The sequence below is a fragment of the Esox lucius genome, chromosome 19 (genome assembly GCF_011004845.1).
Source record: "Esox lucius isolate fEsoLuc1 chromosome 19, fEsoLuc1.pri, whole genome shotgun sequence".
Taxonomy (NCBI): Eukaryota; Metazoa; Chordata; class Actinopteri; order Esociformes; family Esocidae; genus Esox; species Esox lucius.
Window position 1 is genome coordinate 4048042 of NC_047587.1, and position 26294 is coordinate 4074335.

General features: G+C 42.8%; 1 protein-coding gene across 4 annotated transcripts; it reads right to left on the minus strand.

Moving 5' to 3' along the window:
* Positions 1 to 58: 58 nt before the first annotated feature.
* kcnc1b (potassium voltage-gated channel, Shaw-related subfamily, member 1b) lies at positions 59 to 25118 on the minus strand. 4 transcript variants are annotated; one of them, XM_010883438.4, is made up of 5 exons: positions 23254 to 25117; positions 12430 to 13414; positions 11467 to 11499; positions 9771 to 9947; positions 59 to 3279 (listed from the first exon to the last, which is right to left on the minus strand). In XM_010883438.4, exons 1-5 carry the CDS (start codon positions 23833 to 23835, stop codon positions 3146 to 3148), a joined length of 1911 nt encoding a protein of 636 aa, XP_010881740.1. In that variant the 5' UTR covers positions 23836 to 25117; the 3' UTR covers positions 59 to 3145. The 4 variants fall into 4 exon arrangements, with proteins under 4 accessions (XP_010881740.1, XP_010881742.1, XP_010881739.1 ...); XM_010883437.3 differs by lacking the exon at positions 59 to 3279 and adding an exon at positions 3311 to 5865 and having other exon boundaries at positions 23254 to 25118; XM_010883440.4 differs by lacking the exon at positions 11467 to 11499.
* Between the last annotated feature and the right edge of the window lie 1176 nt (positions 25119 to 26294).

Genomic DNA, 26294 nt, shown 5'->3' on the forward strand with positions numbered 1-26294 from the left:
ATTAAATTAATTACTATATTGAACCTTCCCAAAAAATAAATCAACACTCATTGAAAAATAATTGTATGTGATTTGTTTTTAATTTTGTCACTATTTATTGTACAAGTCTGAAGTGTTCAGAACGGTCCAGAAGAAATACACAAAAATCCCTCAACAACAAATCACTTTAAACTGCCAATGAACGTGAGAGAAACACCTTGTTTGTTTTTAATGAAATATCTATGCTCACAAAATGGACGGTGTTCAAACCAAACGCACTGTTCAACTTTTAAAAAACGTCCCACATCAGTTGCCTGTTAGTTCAGTGATTCCGTTATGAAGTGTTACTGCTGGGTCACATACTTGAGGGCAACTGGCGGAGAATGTTTCAAAACACTTCGCAACATATTTTTTCTTGAAATTTTTTCATTAGAAGGTAGTCCGTGATCGTCCGTGATTCAAGCCGTTTACTTCCATTTGCTGACTAATAAACGCAGACCTGTCGTTTTTTTCAGTGTTGGCTATAGCGTCCATTGTCAGCGAATTTCATTGGCAGCCGTTAGTCAGATGAGTTCTGTCAGAAAGCACCTAGACATGTCAGTCAATCGGTAGGCAGTGTTTGCAACGGCTTCATAAAATGTTGGTCCCTTTGTAACCACTGGATAACAGAAACAACCGCATTGGTCATTAGAAACAAGGTAAACTGACGACTGCACTTTGCGTAAAGCCTACTTGCATAGTATGTTGTGTTATGGGGTGGCTATTTAAGCTGTAAGGCACAACGGGGCATGGTGTATGGCCAATAACACGGCTAAGAGCTGCTCTGAGTGCCTGGATCCAGCCCATGGGTGGTGCATTCGCAAAACACCACCAATCCCCAAAATGCCATATTGCTAATTATAGACCTGTGATGATTCGTCACATGCTTCGTGTATAGACTCACATTCACACTTCCGGGTTCAAGCCACAGTTTTCAGAGATCAAATATACACTCATTGTTATATCAAGATTATAAACTGGGTGGTTTGAACCCTGAAGGGTGATTGGCTGACAGCTGAGGTAGCTGTATGAGACTGTACATCGCGGTTATGTTTTCTACCGGTATGATGGCGAGGGTAACCAATTTTAAATAATAATTAGGCACAACAGGAGTTTTACTCTGTCCTTTAGCCATGTTATATACACCATATTTAACACCCCTTCAAGACTTACTGCTTAACTATAAGACTCGTCATGAGCATATGACCCCTTTCACAGCGTTGTGTTATTAAGATCCGATAATAACAGACATCTGGTGTGGGTTGTACTTTTTACACATTGAGAAGCATGTTTGTGTACACACGTGTGTTGTGGTGTTTTTGTGCGTGTATGTAGCTATATCAATGAGAGAGATGTTTTTTAAGATATAGTTTCAATATAATATATTTGATGGGGGAAATTGTTTTCCCCTAAAGTTTATAATCCTTAACTATGGCATTATGAATATTCATAAATGCTTAACAAGTTTTTTAGCATTATCATCTTCCAATGGGAGTACTCTAATGTGCACACAACTGTTCACCTCACGGATTGTGTCCAAATATAGTTATACCTTCTTTAAGTGAAGTAATACCAAATACCTCGTACTTATTTAAATGTTTTTTGTGTTATTCACCTTTAAAATATATATTTGGGGGTTTGTTATAATGCCTCTAATGCCTGTTTCTACAGAATGTGAAACTTACAGTGGTAGGGGTATCTTTCAGATGTTGTTCTGCTTATAAGATAACTGCTGCTTGGTCTTCATGTTGGTTAACCCAAATTCCTTACAAATTAATCAGTAAAATGTAGGCACTTTTCCACTACGATGAGCGACGACGATCAAGCTGATTTAAGATTTGATTGGTTGCCTATTAAGTAAGCCAAGCGAAATAATAAAACAAGTAAAGTTGGCGTTAGGTTTAGGGTTAGCTCGAGTGCATTTTTCAAATGTAGGCTATGTTTTCAGGGTCATTTATTGGATGGGACAGTGGGAAGGATTGCGTTTTAGCTACAAGAACAATGGGCCGGATACAAACCTATACAGAGGCAATACATGCTTACCGGAAGTACCGGCGTAGCGCACCACAATCCCATCCTAACTCGATTGTGCTCACCGAATCCCAAACTGACGAATGGATTTGCTCGATGGCGAAAAACATAGGCACCCAAAATCGCCGATTAAGACCCCAAACCTGGTCCGCGCTGGACAAATAAGTTGTAGACATGATATTGAACAAGGATACACTCGTTATATTCCACTGCAATATTACGTGGATATCTGACATGAACGAATTTTTGTATAGGATTTGAAAGGCTTTGAGTCACATAACCCTAGAGAGGAATTTGCTTAACCAACCGTCGTAAGTTTGTAAAGGACCAACAGCAGTTCTGATCTTTCTAATGCCTTGGCTCAGCTAACACATGTATAACCTTTACATGAATAATGCTATTGCACATATTTGGCCTGAATTTACGTGAACTGTGTTTGATACCTCTAAGTATAACGAAAGGAATGTTAAAAGTTCACATGTGCAAACAGTGCAAAAGGCGATTATTAGTATGGTTATCATTCAGATGTGCTACCAGAGTGAAACCTTTCCAGGTAAAGACTTGCTTTTAACTAGATTTCGTCTGGCTGTCCTGATATGTGATAAGGTGAATACCAGGATAGAACTGATCCGAGCAACATATTTTTTCTTTCTTTTTTTTTTAACAGAAACAGCACAAATATTTGATAACCCCACACGCCCGAAAGAAAACATTTGGGAGTAGTACACGACTTCTGCACACAAAAGCATATATACAGGCACTAGGCACGTACACAACATAAATAGGCAACACAACAGTACAGCACAATAACCAGTCACAAATACTGAGCCACAGAAGGCTTGACAACACAACTCCCTCTGTGCTACATCTACGCCGAGTCAGTATGTGTCTTGGAACAGGGCGTGTCTTTGTAGCGCACTACTTTTGACGGCTGAGGATTGTACAAGCCCCGCCAAAACTATCGCGCTGCAAGGACACCCGGGGAACTGTCGAGTCAGTGGCTTACAGGTTGCCATGGCAACACATACATTTATTATTATTGTTTTTTTTTTTCAATGCGTATTTTCTACACACAACAGCGGAGGTTACTGTATAATCAGGTGGCGGGTTTGGGTTGGTGCGGTGGGGTCTTTTTATGGGTCATACACATTGTGGTGGGAACACCATGATTCATAACACAAACGGAGTCTGAGGTTGCTTGTCGGCTCCGGTGCAGTCGCTGGGTGGTCTCTACAAACATATAAAAAACAAAACAACAACACAAAAAATTATTACAACGGGTCACGTATGAAGGATAGGAGGAATGGATGGAGATGGCGGGTCGGAAGACTAGGCTAGGCTGCCACAACTACAACCGCGGAGGAGGGTGGGCAACTGGTTTAATGACGGTAAAGAATATGCTCCGTTAGTGTGTCTCCATGGTAAGGGGTGGCGGCTTTACCATGTATTTCCCATGCTTTCAGCCAAGGCAAAGACTTCAGACGGAGACGCACTGTTTGTATGTTGGATTGTTGTGAAAGGTTAATATTCATGCCCAGGTCATGCTTTTGTCTGTTGTACATTTGGGTGTATGGAAGGGCAGCATAGTCCTTCTCATGCTTTGTTTGGACATAGTGTCATGCTCCCATAGTCCCAAACTCATATAAGCACTCCTTGACCCAGAACCGAAGTGCTGTAGTTGATACAAAGGACCAAAGGACTAGCTTACTACTGCTAGCAGGGGGAAAATGTATGCATGTGTTTTCATTTAAATAAAAACAGAGTCTAAAAAAACTGTTGAATACAAAATTTATTTCATGCAAGGTGTTTTTTAAAAATGTACAACTCGTATTTGAATACTTATTTTTTGCATAATGTAAAATACATGCATTTCCCAATAATCCCCGAAACCATACTGTAACTGAACCTTAATATCTGTTCTCCACTTGAATTGCATTACGTATAGTTCACCTGTATCTCTTTTGACATGAAAAATCTTCTTCACAATGGCTTAACAGTTAACATCAAGCACCGCCACAGCAGAGACAAGATCAGATAAAAGGAAATGTGAAACCTTGTCCAAATAAAACAGGATACATTTTGAGTTGCTATATGAGGATTAATGTTAAATAAGTAAACTAAAGACTTGTCAAAGTGCTCTTTTCCCTTATGTTTCTGTGCGTAACTATTATTGGGTCTGCAAGGAACTAAAGAAACTCTTAAAGATGCGGACGAAACAATACATTATCACCTCTGTGTCATTACTTATCGTTAAACTAAATGCAATGAAAAAAGTATTTCCGATTAAAGTTTGGAATATTAGGTTAAGCGTTACCCTTTCAAATGGAGGTCCCTGTGTGTAGTGAATTTATTCATAAGTACGTAAACAATATATGAATTTGGGAAAGGCAAAGAATGGCAGCTACATGACATTTTTTCTGCTATGAGTCTCTTGCTATAGAATAAGCTGCTTGTGCATAATAAAAGTTAGAAGAAGCTTCTGAAAGAAAACAATGTTTTTCTTACATGTGAAACAGTTAGCTTCTCGTTGAACATAATCTCATGCAACACATGCAAATGAAACGACAGTTTAGTTTCCGTTGACAACAAACGTAGCATCACTAGTATCAGAAGAAGCGTCACCATTTCCCCACTCCAGGATCCTCATTATAGATCTCTACTCATTACAGATTTTGGACTTCCACTCTCTGAGTTACAGTCTTTGTCAAGTCTCTTCATACACATTTTGTATTTAGAACGTCTCCACTTTGCATCAATTAAATACTTATTAGGAGATACCCATCAACTGGACTGCAGCTCAGATGGCACCTTATTCCCTATAAATTGCACTCCACTTTGTACCCTGTGAAGCACACTCCAATTAGTGCACATGTAGGGAAAAGGGTACCATTTGGGACGTAGAAAATAACAGCTGGTGGCTGTGGGTTTCCAATAAGTAAAATCATAGCTTCAGCATCATAAACATTGTAAAGCAGGAGTTAAATACATCTTATGAAATTGTCTTTGTTTCACAAGTTTTTTTGTTTCGTTTTAAAAAGCAGATGAGAAAGTTATATGGAACGAAAAGTCAAAGTATGAGAGATCAAAAGCAACAGAGCAACAGGCAATGGAACAAAGGCAGAAACTATTCAACAACAAGGTGTAACAGGCTGCAGAGAGATGTCCACCTGGTATACCATCAGTGCTTCACTGCAGCTGACCCAGGCAACCCATGCAAAGAGACCCATGTGACAGTAAGAACTGGGGCCTGAGACGAGGCCAAGGTAACACCTCGGCCCGAGCCATTTGGACCCTTATTTAAATTCCGAGACAAATCGGGTCGGGGGAGAAGATTACCAGAACGAGAGGAAAGTGAGAAGACTAGACAGCGGCAGGAAAACCAAATTCGGGTGGAAGGAGAAAGAGAAGAGAACAGCAGAGTGTTGACAGTCAGTCACATAGTGACAGGAAATGTCCAGAAACAAACCCCGGGACACTTGTGGAGATCTGACAGGATGGGACGGGCTTCAGTGAGCTCTGTGGCTAACGACACAGCGCTTCACACCCAGCCCGCTTCATAAGACATCCACAGGTATCTAGCGGGTAGAGGTTACCCCGAGGGGTTGATTCTGGACAGGGCCGAAGTCTCCTGGTAAATCATGGCAGTGTTTTAGAGAAATGATGGGATGGGGGAGTGTGAGTGCTGGATGAGACAGGATGGACTGCAGGGCAGGGCAGAGACGCAGGACGACGACACCCCAGAGGTGTCATGGCCGACCAGGCCGCTCACGCTCATGCCAGACATGCTGTTTAGGGCACTCCAAGGCTTGTCATAACCTTCGGTTGAAAAACAGAGAGCGTTTTGAGTACAGTGCACTGAGGAGGTTTTGAGTTCAGTTCACTGAAGTGGTTTGAGTTCAGTTCACTGAAGTGGTTTGAGTTCAGTTCACTGAGGTGGCTTGAGTTCAGTTCACCAAAGCGGTTTGAGGTATAGTACAAGATAATACCATGCAGCAGCATTGGATAATGAACCCATGTCTATTGTCTTTCAGGGAATGTGTTTCCCCCTGTATTTCCTTGTATTTCTAACAACCTGTTGCTTTCTTGTTTTTGTTTTCTCCAAACACAAAAGTCAACAGAATTCCGTGGGTCAGTGAGGTTGACAACAGCAATATTATCCATGCATTGAGTGTGTCAGATAGAGCAATGTCTAGTTCAATCACATGCATGCACAGGGTGGTACTGGAATGGTTTATAGGAGCAGACAGCAAATGTTGACAAACAACCAGGCCACCCGAGTGGGGAATTCTATGTTGGTAGCTACAGTATTTTTGAGAAAATATGTTAGCAGTGTGCTACAGTATATCGTGACTCCCCGTAGATTGGGATTTTGTCTTGTGTTCCAATTTCACCAGATGCAAATTTACTGAGGCGAGGCAGAATCCCCCAACTTGAGAAACTGAAATGCCAATTCTAGGTTCTCCATAAATTATGCATCAACGGCAGCAGAGATTTGTTCGAGTAATGTTGGGTACACTCGCATCACCCACTGGCTTTGTGCTACTAGATACCAGTTAAAATACAAACTGGAGCAATATCAAATCAGTGCAAAAAAAAATGTCCGACCTAAATCCGGTTAAAGAAAATATTAAATAAACTGATAGGATAATTCATCAACATATAAGTCAGTTCATATTATTGTGACTTTGCTCTTGAGGGCCCTCGCCAGGGGAGCAGGTGACCGTTCGCTCCCTTAGTGTTTGCTCCACTCCACCACCACACTGAGGACAGCCACAGGCCGGATGGGGCGCGACCATGCGTTGTGATGCTCATGAACGACGGGTTCATAACCATCAGTGGGGTTGAAAAGGACTGTCGTCAGTTGACCAAACATACAAGGTAGCTACGTACATTTTACAGCCAGGAGGACACAAACATACGGTGCATCAACACTTTCTTCACAAGCACATTGTGTTTCATATAAAACATTGTAAAATCGGTTGTCCTGCTTGTAGAAAATGTGGGATGGGCAGTAGAGTATATCAAAATGTAGATTGTACAGATGGGGCTCTTGTTGAGAGAATTATAAATCGTGATTGTGCTTGAGTTTGAATCAGTGAACTGCAGAACAGCGTACAATACTGAAGGGAAGAGTTTAAACAAATAGGATTTTGCTAGTGAAGAGTCTTATCTACTTGCTCAGGGTGAAAGAGTAAAAAAAAAGTATGTGTCTGCTAAATTTTAAAAAAGTCAGCCATTTTGCTAATGCTAGTTAGCGCTCGTTAAGCTACCTCTAACAGATGCAGTGACCTTGAACTGGTGTTCCAGAAGTTCATCTGACTCTGGAGAAGTAGATAAAAGGCTTAATTGACAAATAAATATAAACTAAATATAAACAAACAAATAAGGTGTCGATGGCGCTGTTTTATAATATATTCTGTATGCTTATCCTGAGTGCCAGATCTGTTGAGCAATTGTGACAAAAACTGGTTTTACAATGTGCAAAGGAGCTGACAGGAGCCCAAACAGATCTGGGACCAGCCTGCCTACAGGTCTCTACATTCTGGTTCCATCCAGGACCCCAATCATGAAATCAGTGAAGCCGAAGCCTGTCTTCCAAGACAAGTTTGGTTCTATGATCTTTCTGGAGGTTGGATTGTAGCTACCATATATTGTAGAGAAGGGCTCTTAAACCAGGGTCTGCAAAACATTCTTAGACAATTTTACGGAAGAGGATTAGTGCCAAGCAATAATAAAAAAATAAAACCATCTCGACGAGATTAAACTCGTTAAATTTCGAGAAAAAAAGTCTAAATACAATCTTGAGAATAAACTCATTAAATATCGAGAATACATTCGTTGTGTTTAGAGAAAAAAGTCGTTATATTTCGAGAAAAAAGTCTAAATACAATCTTCAGAATAAACTCATTAAATATCGAGAATAAAAGTCGAAATTAAATGTAGAGAATAACGCATTTGATCAGTGTGTATTGCATAGCCTACTGATAGAGGATGGCAGAGTTGGATCAATTAGTCAAGTTATATTATAGACGTTCTTTCAGTAACAAAGAAATACTATTAGCTTTAGCTAATTATGACAGAATTATAATTAGCATACGAACTTTAAAGAGAATTTGCAAGCGGCTAGGTCTTTTTAGAAGAAAAAATCAGTCCAATTTGCGCGATGTGCTCGCTTTTGTCCAACATGAATTGACAACCAGTGGACAAATGCAAGGTTATCGCTGGCTTCACCTACGCGCGATTCATAAAGTTTTCGTGGTTTCCCAGGATACCATAAAACGGATTATTAAACTTTATTCTCGATATTTAATGAGTTTATTCTCAAGATTGTATTTCGACTTTTTTCTGAAAATGTAACGAGTTTAATCTCGCATTATAATGACTTTAATCTTGAGATGGTTTTAATTTTTTTTATTATTGCTTGGCACTAATCCTCTTCCGTACAATTTTGAGGTATTAATATTTTTGAGGTATTTTTTTAACCTGTATTTTTTTCACTAATTCGTTTCAATCACAATAATAGTTTCAATCTATCTCTGCAGAACATAAAATCTTGCTCATTCCTACTGGCTCATTCTATAAATATGGGAATATATTTTGCACTAATCTGTCTCCGTACACCAGAGCTAGTCAGGGCCTTGTTACTAAGCAGGGATGCTGTAGGGCCACAGCCTCCAAGGGGCCCCCAACGCAATTATTATTATTTACAGCAGTAGCTGGGTGGACCCTGAACCAAAACTTACTCAGGAGCCTAAAAGGCTATCTGAAAAATTGAAAACAAAAATTATCATGAGGCTGGAAGAAAGCCTTGCCATTTTAAAGCTTTATTTACTTTTTTGTTTAATATTTATTTATTATCATTCATTACATTACACAAAAATTGAATAGTTGAGTACCATGCATACCAATATCAGAGCGTCGATTGTTGTGTTTTATTACACCCTCTATACTTATTCATTTGCCTTCAGTCTGTTTAATATGTTATGGACCCCTGCTGTACTGCAGACCCGAGTTTGAGAACCATTGCTTTACTGACCTGCCTTATGGAATGTTGTCAAGTTTTACACTTGAGTGGTGTATTACAGGTATGTCCTAAAGTCCCCAGCATGCCCCAGTCTAAAGTGGGACACTGAAGAGGGAACAGGTTGGCATTTGGGATGCAGAACCGGTCAGTTTGCACTGGCTGGCCACGTCCATTAATGGGCCTTCGTTTTCAGTATTGTTGGACGTTTTCCACTTCGGCGGGTTAGCCTAAAAAGTGTTACGCTCAAAACGGGACTTATATGTACATGTACATCAATTGAACATAGAAAAAAAAGAATTGAACATTTAAAAAGTGTATATTTTCATGGGAGTTCAGGGCCCTTGTCATGTTTGTTAATAGTGGGTTGAAGCCTTTGTAAAGGGTCTCTGGATATAGTTGGGACCAGAATGCAGATCTATAAAACTACAGTTGGGGGAGGAGCAAAGGCAGGAATAACAACCGTGTGTGTATGTATGTGTGTGTGTGTGTGTGTGCGCGTGCGCGCACATGCAAATACGCGTGCACATGCACGTGTTATGTTGCGCCACAGGCTGACACGTGGTTGCCAATGATCAAGTTGTAGGGAAAGCAACACGTTTGATAGTGGCCTGTGTTTGGCTGTTACAGTACGTGACTCTCCTCCCTCCTACCCCTGTGCGGTTGGGCTTTGTCTGGCTGTTACTGTAGGTGTACGTACCCCTCCTGACTCTTCCACCTGTGTGGTTAGGCCGTTCAGCTGCTGTGGTGACGAGAAAACAAGGCCGTTCTCTCTCATTGGGGCTGAAGATCTCCTCTGGCGAGATGGCCTGGTCTATATGAGGACAATCCTCATTGGCTAGAGCTGCGTTGGCTGCCTCTCCATTCAGCTTGGAATCTTCAGACACACACACACACAAAGGAGATTTCACAGAAATATAATTAGAACCGGCGATTCCGTGGAAATAGAATCAAAACGCTTCTAAGAACATTAGAACATGTTGTCTCTCTGGGAGATGCAGACAACAGGGTGATAACACACTGATCAAATAAAGCCATTCGATTCAATGCAACTTTATTCCCTGGGAAGTTACCCTTGTCTCCATCTGTGCTTGGGGCTGGCTAAAATTGACAAAATGTTGTTTAGTAACCGATAAAAACATTTATCAGCATAAATGTCAAGAGCTACCTCCAGTAGATATCCTTGTTCCGGTTCTAGCATCATTCAGATCAAAATAAACGACTATCAGAAATAATTTCAAAATAGCATTCGTTTAATCAAACAAAGATATGCCCTGATACATGCTACAGTAGGACATGGGTGTGTGTATGTTGTAATATTGGTTTCTGATGGTGCGTGGACAGTGGGTGTAACAGTGGGCGCGTGGATATTTTGGAATGGTGCGTGGGAGGGTGTCAACGGGAGAAATGTTCACCTAAAACATCAACCCACTTCAGTAGGAGCCTAGGGCCTCAATAATACCTGTCTGTGTATCCAGTGACCAGCACTAGTGTGTCATAAGAACCATAAGTGTACTGTCCAGTACATTCCTCCACCACATTGGGTCACAGGGCTGCCCAACCCTGTTCCTTTAGATCTACCCTCCTGTAGGTTTTAAGTCCAACCCTGTTCCTGGAGATCTACCCTCCTGTAGGTTTTAAGTCCAACCCTGTTCCTGGAGATCTACCCTCCTGTAGGTTTTAACTCCAACCCTGTTCCTGGAGATCTACCCTCCTGTAGGTTTGAACTCCTTCCCGTTTCCTGGAGATCTACCCTCCTGTTGGTTTGAACTCCATCCCGTTTCCTGGAGATCTACCCTCCAGTTGGTTTTAAGTCCAACCCTGTTCCTGGAGATCTACCCTCCTGTAGGTTTTAACTCCAACCCTGTTCCTGGAGATCTACCCTCCTGTAGGTTTGAACTCCTTCCCGTTTCCTGGAGATCTACCCTCCTGTTGGTTTGTACTCCAACCCGTTTCCTGGAGATCTACCCTCCTGTTGGTTTTAAGTCCAACCCTGTTCCTGGAGATCTACCCTCCTGTAGGTTTTAAGTCCAACCCTGTTCCTGGAGATCTACCCTCCTGTAGGTTTTAACTCCAACCCTGTTCCTGGAGATCTACCCTCCTGTAGGTTTGAACTCCTTCCCGTTTCCTGGAGATCTACCCTCCTGTTGGTTTGAACTCCATCCCGTTTCCTGGAGATCTGCCCTCCTGTAGGTTTTAACTCCATCCTGTTTCCTTGAGATCTACCCTCCTGTAGGTTTGCCACCCAGTGTGTCTTTCTGACAGCCATGCTATTAAGAACTGTGAAATCAATAGGGGCTAACGTCTCTCTTCCAGAGTGTAATCTGTTAGTTATGCAGCTTATTGATCTGAATTGGATGTTGATGTGTTTAATTAGATGTGGCAGGAGGAGTCACCTGATTGAGACTCTGGGAGGAGAGGTAGGGCATCTAGAGAACAACAGGGAGACCGCAGTGTGATGGATTGAAGGGAAGAAAAGAGAAACAGTGAGAGGAACAGTAAAACAAACAGACAAACTGAGAAAAACAATGTGACAGCAGAACTATGAATTCAAGGGTAAAGATGAAGATGAAAGAGTGATACAAATGATGAGGCAGCTTAACAATAAACACTGAAGTAGAGTAAAATAGAGAGAAATTATGAAGATTAAAAAGATTTAAACAACAAGATATAATGAGATGTATTGAAACAGGGTCTTGCTGACACAAATCTTGCTACAAAATATCTAAATAAAACCATCATGGTGTAAGGCATGCAGTGGGATACATTGAGACAAACGGGGAGACAAATAGTGGCACACATTGAGGCTAACAGTGAGACAAACTAACACAAATTAAAACAAAGCGTGAAACACTAACAGTGAGACAGTGATACAGTTGAACATAAGTAAGCTGCATGAAAATGATCGCCCTGAAGTTGTCTCACTCAGAGTTGATATGGGCAAGACATCATCACAATCTGTTACCTATAGTTCCACATTTGTGCTAGCGACATCATTTTATAGTTTTTTGTTTATCTATCAAGCTCTTGTGAATACGCATTTTTAAGGCATTCATGTATCGCATTGCAAGAATGCCCTGTTTTAAAGTTTAAAATGTTCTGGAACGATTAGAAGTGACCAAAATGTTAGCGCAGTTGCTAATTAACATTAGCGCAATGACTGAAACTTATTGTATCTAACATAATTGTAGCAAATACTATCATGCATATGCTAGCATCAGCTCGCAAAATTCCACACTGGATTAGATGGAGATATAAGTATAAATCTGGGGAGTTATGAACTTCGTGATCCTTAGTGTCACCTTAATATCTAAACCTTAAGTTTAGACTTTAGAAAGTAATCTCTTGGAGTTTCTTACCTGGAAACTTTACTTCGAAGACGTCATCATGTGCCGGCGCCATGTTTTGAGCCAGAGCCATGACAGGGTGGACTATGTTCGGGCTTTCGGGTAGGAGTGGCGCTTTATGGGGTGTTGACGGAGAGTTGAGACCGGACTTACAGTAGTTGGGGGATCCTAGTTGAGGTGCTCTGGGGATGTGCTTGTTTTTCTTCTTTGGTAGCTTTTGTTTCGCCATGGCCAATGAGTAATACATTCCAAAGTTGTTGACAATCACAGGGACAGGCATGGCGATGGTCAGGACACCCGACAGGGCACAGAGTGCGCCAACCAGCATACCCGACCATGTCTGGGGGTACATGTCGCCATAGCCGAGGGTCGTCATGGTAACAACAGCCCACCAGAATCCAATGGGGATGTTCTTGAAGTGCGTGTGTTCGCTGGCGCGTGGGTCGGTTTGATCGGCTCCCATCCGTTCGGCGTAGTAAATCATCGTAGCGAAGATGAGGACTCCGAGGGCGAGGAAGATGATGAGCAGGAGGAACTCGTTGGTGCTAGCTCGTAACGTGTGACCCAAAACCCGCAGGCCCACAAAATGACGGGTCAGCTTGAAGATACGCAGGATCCTGACAAACCTCACCACCCTCAGGAAGCCCAGCACGTCCTTGGCCGCTTTAGACGACAGCCCGCTCAACCCAACCTCCAGGTAGAACGGCAAGATGGCCACAAAGTCGATAACGTTGAGAGCTTTCTTCATGAACTCCATCTTGTCTGGACAGAATATAACTCGCATCATGAACTCGAACGTGAACCAGACCACGCAGACCCCTTCGATGTAGGTGAGATAGACCACCGTCTCCGTCTCCTGGTATACATGTTCCACCGTCTCATTGTTGAGCTGCACCAGCTCGGTCCGGTTCACAATGGGGTTGAAGAACTCGTGGGTCTCCAGGCAGAAGGTGGAGATGGAGACAAGGATGAAAAATAGAGAGGCCAGGGCAATCCACTGTGGGAGGGAGAGAGAAAAATACATGTGAGGACTTATGGCATAAGGACCTTAGGAAATCATTCATGAAAATTACTATAAAAACTATATAAACTGTACATAAAATATACAGAAGGTCAATAAGGAAACCAGAAGGAATTATATTGGCCGGGGATATTATCTAGTGTGAAGAAGGAAAAGGGGGGAGGAAGAATAAAGAGGAACCGAAAATACTTTATTTGAAGGTTAAGGAAGGAAGTTGCGTATACAATTCACAAAACAGAAGTGAAAGGTCAGGACTATCTACAGTGGAGGATGACTTTAGGATGAACTCAAAGGTCAGGATTATCTACAGTGGAGGATGACTTTAGGATGAACATAAAGGTCAGGACTATCTACAGTGGAGGATGACTTTAGGATGAACACAAAGGTCAGGATTATCTACAGTGGAGGATGACTTTAGGATGAACACAAAGGTCAGGATTATCTACAGTGGAGGATGACTTTAGGATGAACATAAAGGTCAGTATTATCTACAGTGGAGGATGACTTTAGGATTAACACAAAGGTCAGGATTATCTACAGTGGAGGATGACTTTAGGATTAACACAAAGTTCAGGATTATCTACAGTGGAGGATGACTTTAGGATGAACACAAAGGTCAGGATTATCTACAGTGGAGGATGACTTTAGGATGAACATAAAGGTCAGTATTATCTACAGTGGAGGATGACTTTAGGATGAACACAAAGGTCAGGATTATCTACAGTGGAGGATGACTTTAGGATTAACACAAAGGTCAGGATTATCTACATGTCAAAAATTTAGTGGAGAGGAAGAACTGGATAAAACTCTGGGTAAATGGTTATTGATTTGTTATGGGATTCCCATTTGGCTCATGGCTGCTGCGTCATTGGAGTCTAATTGTCCCCTACAACCTCAACCATTTCCTCTCACTCCACTTTGGGACACTCCCAAACGGCGTAGACAGAAGACCTAGGGGAAAGGGGCTCATTTAAAGGTTAGCCAAAGGAATGCAGCAAGGGAATGGAGAGGGGCCTGGGTGGGCCCTGGTCAAACGCAGCGAATGAGGAGGTAGTGGTTTACTGCTGCCGTGGTTAAACAGCCTGGTAGTATGGCCAGTGCTGAACGCCCTCAAGAGTTACAGTGCTGAACGCCCTCAAGAGTCACAGTGCTGAACGCCCTCAAGAGTCACAGTGCTGAACGCCCTCAAGAGTCACAGTGCTGAACGCCCTCAAGAGTCACAGTGCTGAACGCTCTCAAGAGTCACAGTGCTGAACACTCTCAAGTCACAGTGCTGAACGCTGTCAAGAGTCACAGTGCTGAACGTTCTCAAGAGTCACAGTGCTGAACGCCCTCAAGAGTCACAGTGCTGATCGCTCTCAAGAGTTACAGTGCTGAACAATCTCAAGTCACAGTGCTGAACACTCTCAAGTCACAGTGCTGAACGCTGTCAAGAGTCACAGTCCTGAACGCTCTCAATATTCACAGTGCTGAAAGCCCTCAAGAGACACAGTGCTGAACGCCCTCAAGAGACACAGTGCTGAACGCTCTCAAGATAGGCAGGCACCACAGTGCTACACAGAAAATGCACCAGATCCAGTGAATCTGGCACCAGAGTGTTGAAAATAGCAATTTTTGCAATCTGTTTTGCTTGTTGTCTTTTTGACAAAATGGTTTCTTAGCTGCAAAGTTCCCTTAATGGCCATTTCTAGTGAAACTTCTTCTCACAGTCAAAATGTAAGTTGGTGCCAGTGCTGAGCAAGCACATCACTGGATCTCCTTCTGTCCCTCAAGGAAGTGACCTTTAAGCCCTATTGTTCAGATTGCTTTTGGGGTCATCCACTACGTTTCCTGGCTTCAACTTGCCCAGTTTCTTTACATGTCGTTATAACATTTATTCTGGTCATCTTACAACAAATTACCATAACAGAATACATTCTTGTTACTTTTTTAAGAATAACATAGCAACCTTGGTAGTGCCGCTACTCGCCCCTCCAAATGTGATATCCCTATTTGGAGCAGTGGGTAGTGTGCCCACCTGGGAAGCCAAAGGTCACGGGTTCGAGACACTACCCTGCCAGAAGCTACAATAACATTTATTTTTATTTTAATGTTACAAAGTGATTGTACTTACAAAAAAACTTACTGCTTAGATAATAATGGAAGGATGGTAACTCTAGTATGTTTTAAACCAGATACAAGCAAACCTGTAGTTTTTACAGTAGACAAAAACACCAGCAGTGAAGTCAGTGATGACAGTCTCCTCAACAGGAGGGAGAGTGTAACCACCTTTAGAACCACCTTTAGAACCACCTTTAGAACCACCTTTAGAACCACCTTTAGAATCACTTTTAGAATCACTTTTAGAATCACCTTTAGAATCACTTTTAGAATCACATTTACACATACTCAGAATTCTAAGCATATTGGGTCTGAATATGCAAAATTGACACAAAGTTGAATGTGACGGATAGTAACCAAATAGGATAATGGAATAATAGCAGTGATTATATAGATGGATTTACAGTTGATGCACACATGAGTGAGAGGACATATCCCTTTGGGGATAGATAAAGTACTATCGAGATAGAGAGAGAAATAAAGGGGGGGGGGACAAAGACAATGAGAAAGTGAATATATCCATTTGGAAATGAATCAATGCCATCTCATCTTAATAGCGAGAAAGGACGTTGAAGAGAGAGTGGAGGGGAGGAGACGTGATCAATAGCTAATACACAGCATCTCTCTCTTCCAGACATTTGATGGTCTGTGGCCCTATCCTACAGGCATGATACCCAATCAGCCAGTCAATCATTTACATTAAGAGAGCGCCTGTGTCCCAGAAGGCACCCTATTCCCTAGTGCATTACCTTCGACCTCTGGTGCCATTTGTCAAAACGTGTGCAGCGTGTAGTGAACAGAGTGCCATTTGGGACACCCAGGACTAGGTTACTGTTTAATTCATCAGAGGAACAGGATGTTTAGCGTTTTAAGACACATGAAATATCCTGCAAATCACCCCCTTAACTTTAGCACTTGGTCACACAGTCTGACTGCCATGGTCTATGCAAAAACAACAACTTGTGGATGTTCAATTAGTTCCTGAGACCTAAATGGCACCCTGATCACTATTTGGTGCCCTTCTCATCAACCGGGCTCCACCTAAATCCACTTTCATCCATGAACACGCAGACGGCACTGAGAGAACTCAGCAGCTCAGAGAGCCGGGTTGAAATGGGAACCCTAAATAGAGAATTGCCCAATTGGAAGTGGTGAACACGACAGGGAACAGTTTCTTTCCTCCCTCGCTAAATCCCCTGTGTCTGCCTGGTTGTTATCCAGCACAAGGCATGGAAGGTTCAGGTTACAAAGAACTTGGGAATCGATGTTGTCCCGTGACTACAGTCACTGACATATACATCTGGCAAACCCCTGACAGGGTAGAATTTCAACTGAAACGGTCAGACACTTTCTGCTGAATGAAACTGAATAAAAAATGTAAGACAAAACATTACAAATCCTAGCTGATATAATTTGTGGATTTTTCCTCTGCTTTGTTTTGGCAAACATGGATGAAGCGTCCTCCCCTGTAGTTCTGCAGTTCTTGATGACATAAGACATTAAGGATTGCGGCTTTAAAGCTGGCCATACTGCCTCTCGCTGATCTGGGAACTGAGTACAGCATCATCTGTAGCACTCTCAGGTCAGTCTGCTGAGATCAGTGCTTGTTCCATCACAGTCTCTTCCATGCAAGCAGACCTCAGCTTCAGGTCCATATGGGTCTGTTCAAAAGTAGGGAACTACACTCACCTAAAGGATTATTAGGGACACCTGTTCAATTTCTCATTAATGCAATTATCTAATCAACCAATCACATGGCAGTTGCTTCAATGCATTTAGGGATGTGGTCCTGGTCAAGCCAATCTCCTGAACTCCAAACTGAATGTCAGAATGGGAAAGAAAGGTGATTTAAGCTATTTTGAGCGTGGCATGGTTGTTGGTGCCAGACGGGCCGGTCTGAGTATTTCACAATCTGCTCAGTTACTGGGATTTTCACGCACAACCATTTCTAGGGTTTACAAAGAATGGTGTGAAAAGGGAAAAACATCCAGTATGTGGCAGTCCTGTGGGCGAAAATGCCTTGTTGATGCTAGAGGTCAGAGGAGAATGGGCCGACTGATTCAAGCTGATAGAAGAGCAACTTTGACTGAAATAACCACTCGTTACAACCGAGGTATGCAGCGAAGCATTTGTGAAGCCACAACACGCACAACCTTGAAGCGGATGGGCTACAATAGCAGAAAACCCCACCGTGTACCACTCATCTCCACTACAAATAGGTGAGTGCAAAATTGGTGAGCTCGTGCAACAATCTTCCAGTTGAAGACTGGAAGATTGTTGCCTGGTCTGATGAGTCTCGATTTGTATTGAGACATTCAGATGGTAGAGTCAGAAATTGGCGTAAACAGAATGAGAACATGGATCCATCATGCCTTGTTACCACTGTGCAGGCTGGTGGTGGTGGTGTAATGGTGTGGGGGATGTTTTCTTGGCACACTTTAGGCCCCTTAGTGCCAATTGGGCATCGTTTAAATGCCACGGCCTACCTCAGCATTGTTTCTGACCATATCCATCCCTTTATGACCACCATGTACCCATCCTCTGATGGCTACTTCCAGCAGGATAATGTACCATGTCACAAAGCTCGAATCATTTCAAATTGGTTTCTTGAACATGACAATGAGTTCACTGTACTGAAATGGCCCCCACAGTCACCAGATCTCAACCCAATAGAGCATCTTTGGGATGTGGTGGAACGGGAGCTTCGTGCCCTGGATGTGTATCCCACAAATCTCCATCAACTGCAAGATGCTATCCTATCAATATGGGCCAACATTTCTTAAGAATGCTTTCAGCACCTTGTTGAATCAATGCCACGTAGAATTAAGGCAGTTCTGAAGGCGAAAGGGGCTCAAACACAGTATTAGTATGGTGTTCCTAATAATCCTTTAGGTGAGTGTATATAGGAAGTGGAAGGATAGTGCAAGGCCTATATTCAATAGAAAATAGTACCAAGACAAAATATCAAATGTTGAAAATGAGTAATGTTATTGTATTTTTGGAAAATACATGCTCACTTTGAATTTGATGCCAGCAACATGTTCCAAAAAAGCTGGGACAGAGGCACCAAAAGGCTGCAAATGTTGTGTAATGCTAAAAAACGAAACCTTGTGGAATATCACAACTATTTAGGTCCATTGGCAACAGGTCAGTAACATGATTGGGTAATAAAAGATCCTTCCATAGAGAGGATGGGCCTGCCAGAAGCTAGGATGGGGAGTGGTTCACCACTCTGTGAAAGACTGCGTGGGCAAATAGTGCCAGAATTCAAGAATAACGTTTCACAACGTAAAAAGTGTAGGGATCTCATCAACTACGGTACACAATATCATAAAAAGATTCAGAGAATAATCTGGAGAAATCTCTATACGCAAGTAATTTCTATACGCAAGTAATCTCTATACGCATGTAATCTCTATACGCATGTAATCTCTATACGCAAGTAATCTCTGTAAGCAAGTAATCTCTGTACGCAAGGGATAAGGCCGAAAACCAATATTGGATGGCCATGATCTTCAGGCCCTGAGGCGGCACTGCATTAAAAACAGACACAATTCTGTAGTGGAAATCACTGCATGGGCTCAGGAATACTTCGGAAAACCATTGAGTGTGAACACAGTACGTCACTGCATCCACAAATGCAAGTTAAAACATCCAGAAACACCAACGCCTTCTCTGTGCCCAAACTCGTGGACTGAGGTGAAGTGGAAAACTGTGCTGTGGTCTGACGAATCACATTTTTAAATTATTTTCAGGAATCATGGACACCGCATCCTTCGGACTAAAGAGGAGAAGAGGAGAGGGACCATCCGGCTTGTTATCAGCGCACAGATCAAAAGCCAGCATCCGTGATGGTATGGGGGTGCATTAGTTCACATGGCATGGGTGACTTGCACATCTGCGAAAGCACCGTTAATGCTGAACAATATATACAGGTTTTGGAGCAAAATATCCTGCCATACAGACTTATTTCAGCAAGACAATGCCAAACCACATTCTGCACGTATTACAACAGCATGGCTCCGTAGTGAAATAGTCTGGGTGCAAAACTGACCTGCCTGCAGTCCAGACCTGTCACCCATTGAAAACATTTGGCTCATTATGAAACGAAAAATAGGACAAAGGAGACCCCGAACTGTTCCCACGGATGGTTCCCACACTGAAACGGATGGTTCCCACACTGAAATGGATGGTTCCCACACTGAAATGGATGGTTCCCAAACTGAAATGGATGGTTCCCACACTGAAATGGATGGTTCCCAAACTAAAATGGATGGTTCCCAAACTGAAATGGATGGTTCCCAAACTGAAATGGATGGTTCCCAAACTGAAATGGATGGTTCCCACACTGAAATGGATGGTTCCCAAACTGAAATGGATGGTTCCCACACTGAAATGGATGGCTCCCACACTGAAATGGCTTTCATGGAAAAATATGGAAAATGATGTTGCAGCATGTGGCTGAAACACGCTAGACTCCTTTCAGTGTTTCATTATTACCAATTCATTATTACAATCCAATAATCTCCCATGTCTCTCACACAACAAAAGTTGTGACCAATCAATCAACAACTCCAAGCCACGTTCAATCTGAACCGCTAGTCAGGTAATCAACCAATCAATCAAATGTATTTTATAAAGCCCTTTTTACATCAACATATGTCTCAAAGTGTTTTTACAAACACCCGGCCTAAAACCCCAAAAAGCAAACAACAACAGGATAGATGCACAGTGGCTAGGAAAAACTCCTGAGTAGAACAGAATTTAGGAATAAACCAAATGGGGAACCAGGCTCTGAGCGGTGGCCGCTACTCTTCTGGATGTGCCAGTTGGAGATTTTAAGAGTTTAATCTTATAACAATTAATAAATGCTTGTGGGCTGTGATTCTGGAGGTCTCTGTATGTACAGCTGCTCTGTTTCCGGACCTAGTTGGCATTGCAAATGTGGACCTTTAATAACTGTGACTTAGGGAATGGGAAGTGACAGTGTTGATTAGTCGTGTGACTAGCCACCTAATCCTGCGACTACCCCCTTGCACCATGGCACTCAGCTGCCACAGCATGCAGCTCCAATATGGAGACAAATAGACATGCATTATTACACAACGTAACAGTGTTGCTGTGATAAAGGCTTATGGGGCATTCGTTATGCATTATGATACGGTTATATTGCATTATGATGCATTTACAATGCATACTAAGACTTGTCATGAGCATGTATTTCCATCTCGAGTGGATATATTCTTCAAGTAAAAAAAGGCATGAAGGCATTAAAAATATACAACTATTTTGGCATCTTCTATTTAGGAGCAAACAGCAGTTTTCTCTTCTGACACCATCTTAGGTATAACCCTTTACATATTGTTGGTTACAAACACTATATGTAATTAATTGTTTATCAGTTAGATCTTGCAATCAAAATATGTGAGAAATAAACTTTGACTCATAGTAACCTTTAATTTTGGCAAAACATGTTTTTTCAAAAACACGTTTAGGTCAGAGGACTCAGATGGCCATTTCAAAACACTGAATCTGTGAGAAATTGTTTTTCTGAATCTGCAGAAATGCTCTGGTCATTGTCCTGCTGGAAGATCCAACAATGACCCAGTTTCCTGGCAGGCGGACATATTTTGTTCTTACACCTACCGGTACTTGAGTCCAATTTTGAGGAATGATCCGCAGATCCACATGAGAGACACAGACCCAGAATCAACCTTTCAAGAGTCTAACGAAGACTAATCTCTTCATTAGTGTCTGTGACTGAGTGGTAGTCAGGACCAGGGGCGTGAAGGTGAACGACAAGGAACTGGACTGATTCCCTGATTCCATTGCCTGGTGGGCTCCCTTGTCTCCACCGGGGCGTCCCCTATACAATGCAACCTTCTGCCTAGAGACTAGCCACAGCCCGCCGGTTCCCATCAGTTCCTGCCTGTCCTCACTGGTTCTTGCCGGTTTCCACTGGCTCCCACTGGCCCTGTATGTATTGAGCCGCTGGACACCTGAACAGGTTACTATACCAATGAACAACCTGGTCTTAAGAAGCCGTTCATTACAGCGAGAAGAGGACTCGCCACCCTCAGGGTCTGGCTGCTCTCTAGCCACTGTCCTGGTTGCTTGCTCTTTCGGGTTTCAGATGGGGTGTCTGTATAAGCACTTGGGGACAAATGTGATTGACTTTGTCTTAATATGGTTTCCGATGGTAAAACAGCCACAGAATCACAAATCACGACCATCCATCCCACTTTTCACGCCTAACACATCTCTGATGTGAATGGACACAAATACACAAAATAAACGGGGCCAATAAATGTGCCGAGAATACGTTTTTTCTTTGAGCGTGTACTTATATTAGATTTCAGTGCTATGCTTATAAAACTACATCACATACGTTTTGCAGAACACGTTATAACGCATTACACCTACAAAATTCATAGTGATCCCATGCATGGCTACGGATGTAAACATGTTCCTCCGCCAGCAACATGGGGGGAGGGGGCCTGAAACCATATGGAAGCCTGCCCGTGACAACAGGTTGAAGAACGTCACCCCTTCAGCAGTCCAACAGCAACCTGTGTTCTGTGTCCGTCCGGCTGGAGGGCTGCCATCAGACACTGCTGACCACTGCTCACGGTGCCAAAGATCTGCCTCACTAAACACGCTGACCTGACCTGTTTTACTGACACCAACTGCCAACATCCTGAGTACTTTGAAACTAGCAGCTTCTCAGCCCAGGTGTTTTAAACTGACAAGCTTTCAGGTACTCTGAGCGGCAGAGTATGCCCACTGTGCTGTCCTTGTAATGTCTTCGTTTCACATTGCCCTTAACGGTGCTGTTCCCAGGAACTATGGTGGATGTCTAACTGGGCCTGTTCAGTACAGGCTGGCTCAGGTGTCTTGGTTCTGCTTGGTATGGCTCCGCTCAGTAATAAAGGGGTACAGGAATAATAGCGTGGTACATTTGACTGCCTCTGTCTGACAAAAATGGCCACCCCATTCAGGGCAGAACCATTGATCCTGGTGGTACACGACCCAGGGCTGGAAGTTAGAAACGCCATCGAAACTGTGTATTTTGTCTTGCCTACTGTGCTGTTGCAGTAACATTATCCTGCTGTGGAGAACATCCCTGTGGGCTAGCTAGCTTCCCATCTCAAGGTCACTGTCACACATCTTCACGTTGCATAGCCGGAGGCATCCAGTCAATCCATCATTACACTCAACATCAATGGGAGAGGAAAATAGACATATAGTCATTATTACATATGAACAGTAGATCTCTCCTACTCACCCTTGACATATCTAGTAACAGTAATATATGAACAGTAGATCTCTCTTCTACTCACCCTTGACATTTCTAGTCATAGTTATACATGAACAGTAGATCTCTCCTCACCCTTGACATATCTAGTCAAAGTAATATATGCACAATAGATCTCTTTTCTACTCACCCTTGACATATCTAGTCATAGTAATATATGAACAGTAGATCTCTCTAATACTTACCCTTGACATATCTAGTCATAGTAATATATGAACAGTAGATCTCTCTAATACTTACCCTTGACATATCTGGTAATAGTAATATATGAACAGTAGATCTCTCTTCTACTCACCCTTGACATTTCTAGTCATAGTTATACACGAACAGTAGATCTCTCCTCACCCTTGACATTTCTAGTCATAGTTATACATGAACAGTAGATCTCTCTTCTACTCACCCTTGCGTATTTAGAGGAATAGGGGTCCTCGAAAAGAGCCCACATGCGTTTCTGCCAGCGACCCCAGAGACCCCCTGCCTTTGCGCCTGGAGAGTCTCCCTGCGCCAGCCTCCTAGTCATCTCATCCGCATCATCACCGACACCGTCCCCCTGGTCGGCCGTGGCCTCCGGGTCCATATCATCATTCCCGGTAAGGTCCAGCAGGGCCCCCCCGCCAAAACTGTCGAGCGCTTCCTCTGCCTCCCGGTGCTGGCTGTAGGTCATCCAGCAACACGGCTCCACGTCTGTCTCATCGATGCCCCAGAAGGCCAGTTCTTCTTCGTATAGGGGTCCGCAGACATCTGCCGGGCAGTGCAGTTTACCTGTCCTGTAATAGTTGAGGATGTGAGCGAAGACGCCAGGGTGGCGGTCAAAGAAGAATTCCTCATTTTTGTCGTCCCAGTCGAAGTGGCCAGCCGCATCTGGTTCGGCCAACCAAGATAAGCGGGTGCCTGGCAGGGTTCGCAGAGTACCGCGGTATGTCTGGTGTTTGATCCCTCCCACGTTTATCACAATGCGATCCTTTTCGTCGCTCAGGCCCATTGCGTCCCTTAGGCATGTCTCCAATAAGTTACCGGCATCACAACGGCAACTCTGCGAGCACCGCACGCCACTGCGGGAGGGAGAACTCGTGCAACAACAGTCGCCGTCTATGGCTCTAGCTCTCTTCGCATAAACGGGATTAGCAAATGAGGAAGGTACTGGGAAGAAAAGAAATACAACGACGCGCAAAATAATCTGATGATGCGATTACAGGCTACAGATCTAAGAAGAGTTAATATAGCCTATAGGCCGACTTTTGCACTTGGCCACTGATTATAACAGATTATACCTCAGTTTTCTTCAATCCTGGCTGGCAATTACAATGCACTTAAGAGCCCAGAGCAGAAAAAAAATCCAAAACGATTATAGCCACTGGCATTCCATTAACAATGGACGTCACCTCATTGTAGTATAAATGCGAGAGGTGAAGAAGATAAAATGGGTGTGTTTTTTTTCGTCTTCTTTCTAATCCGAATCCAACACGACTCTCCTGTCCTGGTGGTTTTGGTATAATCAGTTTATGACATTCATAGGCAAGGTGACTGCGGTTCTGGATGCGGAGTGAGACTGCGTTCCGTGGTGCTGAAAGGACAGCACCGGTCACTCTCTCTTTCTCTCCCTCCCTCTCTCTTTATCTCCACCTCTCTCTCTCAGGCACCTTCCTTACCATTCAGACTGCTATCGATCTTCTCATGTAGCCTATCTTTCGCTTATTTCCTTCTCCAAAACGAAAGAAAATGTAATTTTTCCGTTAAACGAAACAGTGACAGCAACTGGTATGTGTGGATGTTTCACGCGCCGCGCCTTTTCCTCACACGCAGGTATCCGTGACTGAGTCTTTTTCTTCGGCTGGTAATTGTTGTTTTCACGTATGCATTTGGCGGATCGATGCCTGGTATTCTCTTGTGTTAGAGCTGCAGGAGGGCGAGCAGTCAACCGTGTCACCGTGTGAAGTCTGAAGAAAGCAAGGCAGGGAGGCACGCGCGCGCCCTCCGTTCACTCCGCGGTGTTGTCTATCCAGCAGTGCTCGCGGCGGGGTGGGTGAGGGTTCTCAGAATTGCCTCGAAGAAGTACAAGACAAAAATGGAGAATACGAAGAAGAAATGCACAAGTAAAGACGACAGCCAGGGCACTCAAAACGAAATATCACCAGAACGAAAAACCACGATTAGGCTATAACCATTGTTCACAGCTGATTCCCACTGTCCCTCTTCTCAAAGGACATGGAGCATGCCCAGTCTGAACCATTGTTTGGTGGAAATTGACTGTCAGGGAGTTCATGCATTCACTGATTTGTTTGCCTCCGATGCAGCCAGGCAGCCCCAACCCCCCCCCCCCCCCATCCTCTCCCCTTTCTTTCCTACATGTCTTTGTTTATACAAGTATTTTTGGACCATACGCAGTTTAATAGTCTGTTTATAAAACTTCTTCAACAGTATTTGCGGGATTTGGCCCTAGAGTCCTTAAGCTAAAAGCACAATCAATCCTTAAACTGTAAGACATTCATAAATTGAAATGTTTGTATACTATAAAGACATGTGTACCATAAGAACATGTAGGCTACACCATAAATACGTCATTATGACGGTATAAATGCAAACGTTCAAAATCTTCCCCTTATAATGAAAAGTGTTTCATAGACAGATATATTTGACGCACAGTGATTAATTCAGTTACCTTTACCGAGGCTATAGTAAAATCATTGCTGATGTGCTTCGTCAATAGAGAACAGTACCTCTATTTCACCCCGTACTGTCGTCTATGTTCCCCTCCAGATATCTGTCACCGAACTATACGTGTTTTTCCAAAATGGCACCCGTTGCCTTTTGCAGAGCATTACTTGGACCCTAGACAGAAGTAGGCACCTGTAAAGAAAGAAGTGCAGGTATTGGGCATTGGTTATATGGAACGGTTATGAAAGCAGTATTGAATAATACTCCATTCTGAATTCGCCATGGGGGAGGGCGTAAAAACAATTTTTTTAATTATTTAGTTCTTTGAAGAAAAAAATTAATAAATCACGGTTTTTTCCGTGATTTATTAACAGCTAATCAGAGTTTGAGATGTCAGTTATGTGAGCTTACATAAAATAGCTACTGCATGAGAGCAGTGTAATTATTGACTGAGTATATGGGAATGTGACCTCTTGACTAATTATAATTGCTACATTTACTGTCTACATTTACTGTCTACATTTACGGTCTACATTTACGGTCTACATTTACTGTGGTATTTTTAGAAGTTTGTTTTCCACACAACATTCCAGCGAAGACAAACATTTCTAGGGGAACCACCGATTGACAAACAAAAGTATCCCAAACATAGACTAACAGAAAAGACCGTATGATCATAGACGGCAAATGAATGCATACATTTGTTTACTTGTTGAACACAAAGTTACTAATCCTAATCAACGTCAGAAACAACATATTAAAACGCAGGATCAAGTGACGTACCAC

Excerpts from the sequence above, each read along its gene's own strand:
- kcnc1b (XM_010883437.3), bottom strand. The coding sequence starts at position 23,835 with ATGGGCCTGAGCGACGAAAAGGATCGCATTGTGATAAACGTGGGAGGG. Across the intron at positions 13,415-23,253 it reads ATTCCTCTAAATACGCAAGG|TGGATTGCCCTGGCCTCTCT; the intron begins GTGAGTAGAAGA and ends TCCCTCCCACAG. Across the intron at positions 11,500-12,429 it reads CTTCGAAGTAAAGTTTCCAG|ATGCCCTACCTCTCCTCCCA; the intron begins GTAAGAAACTCC and ends GTTGTTCTCTAG.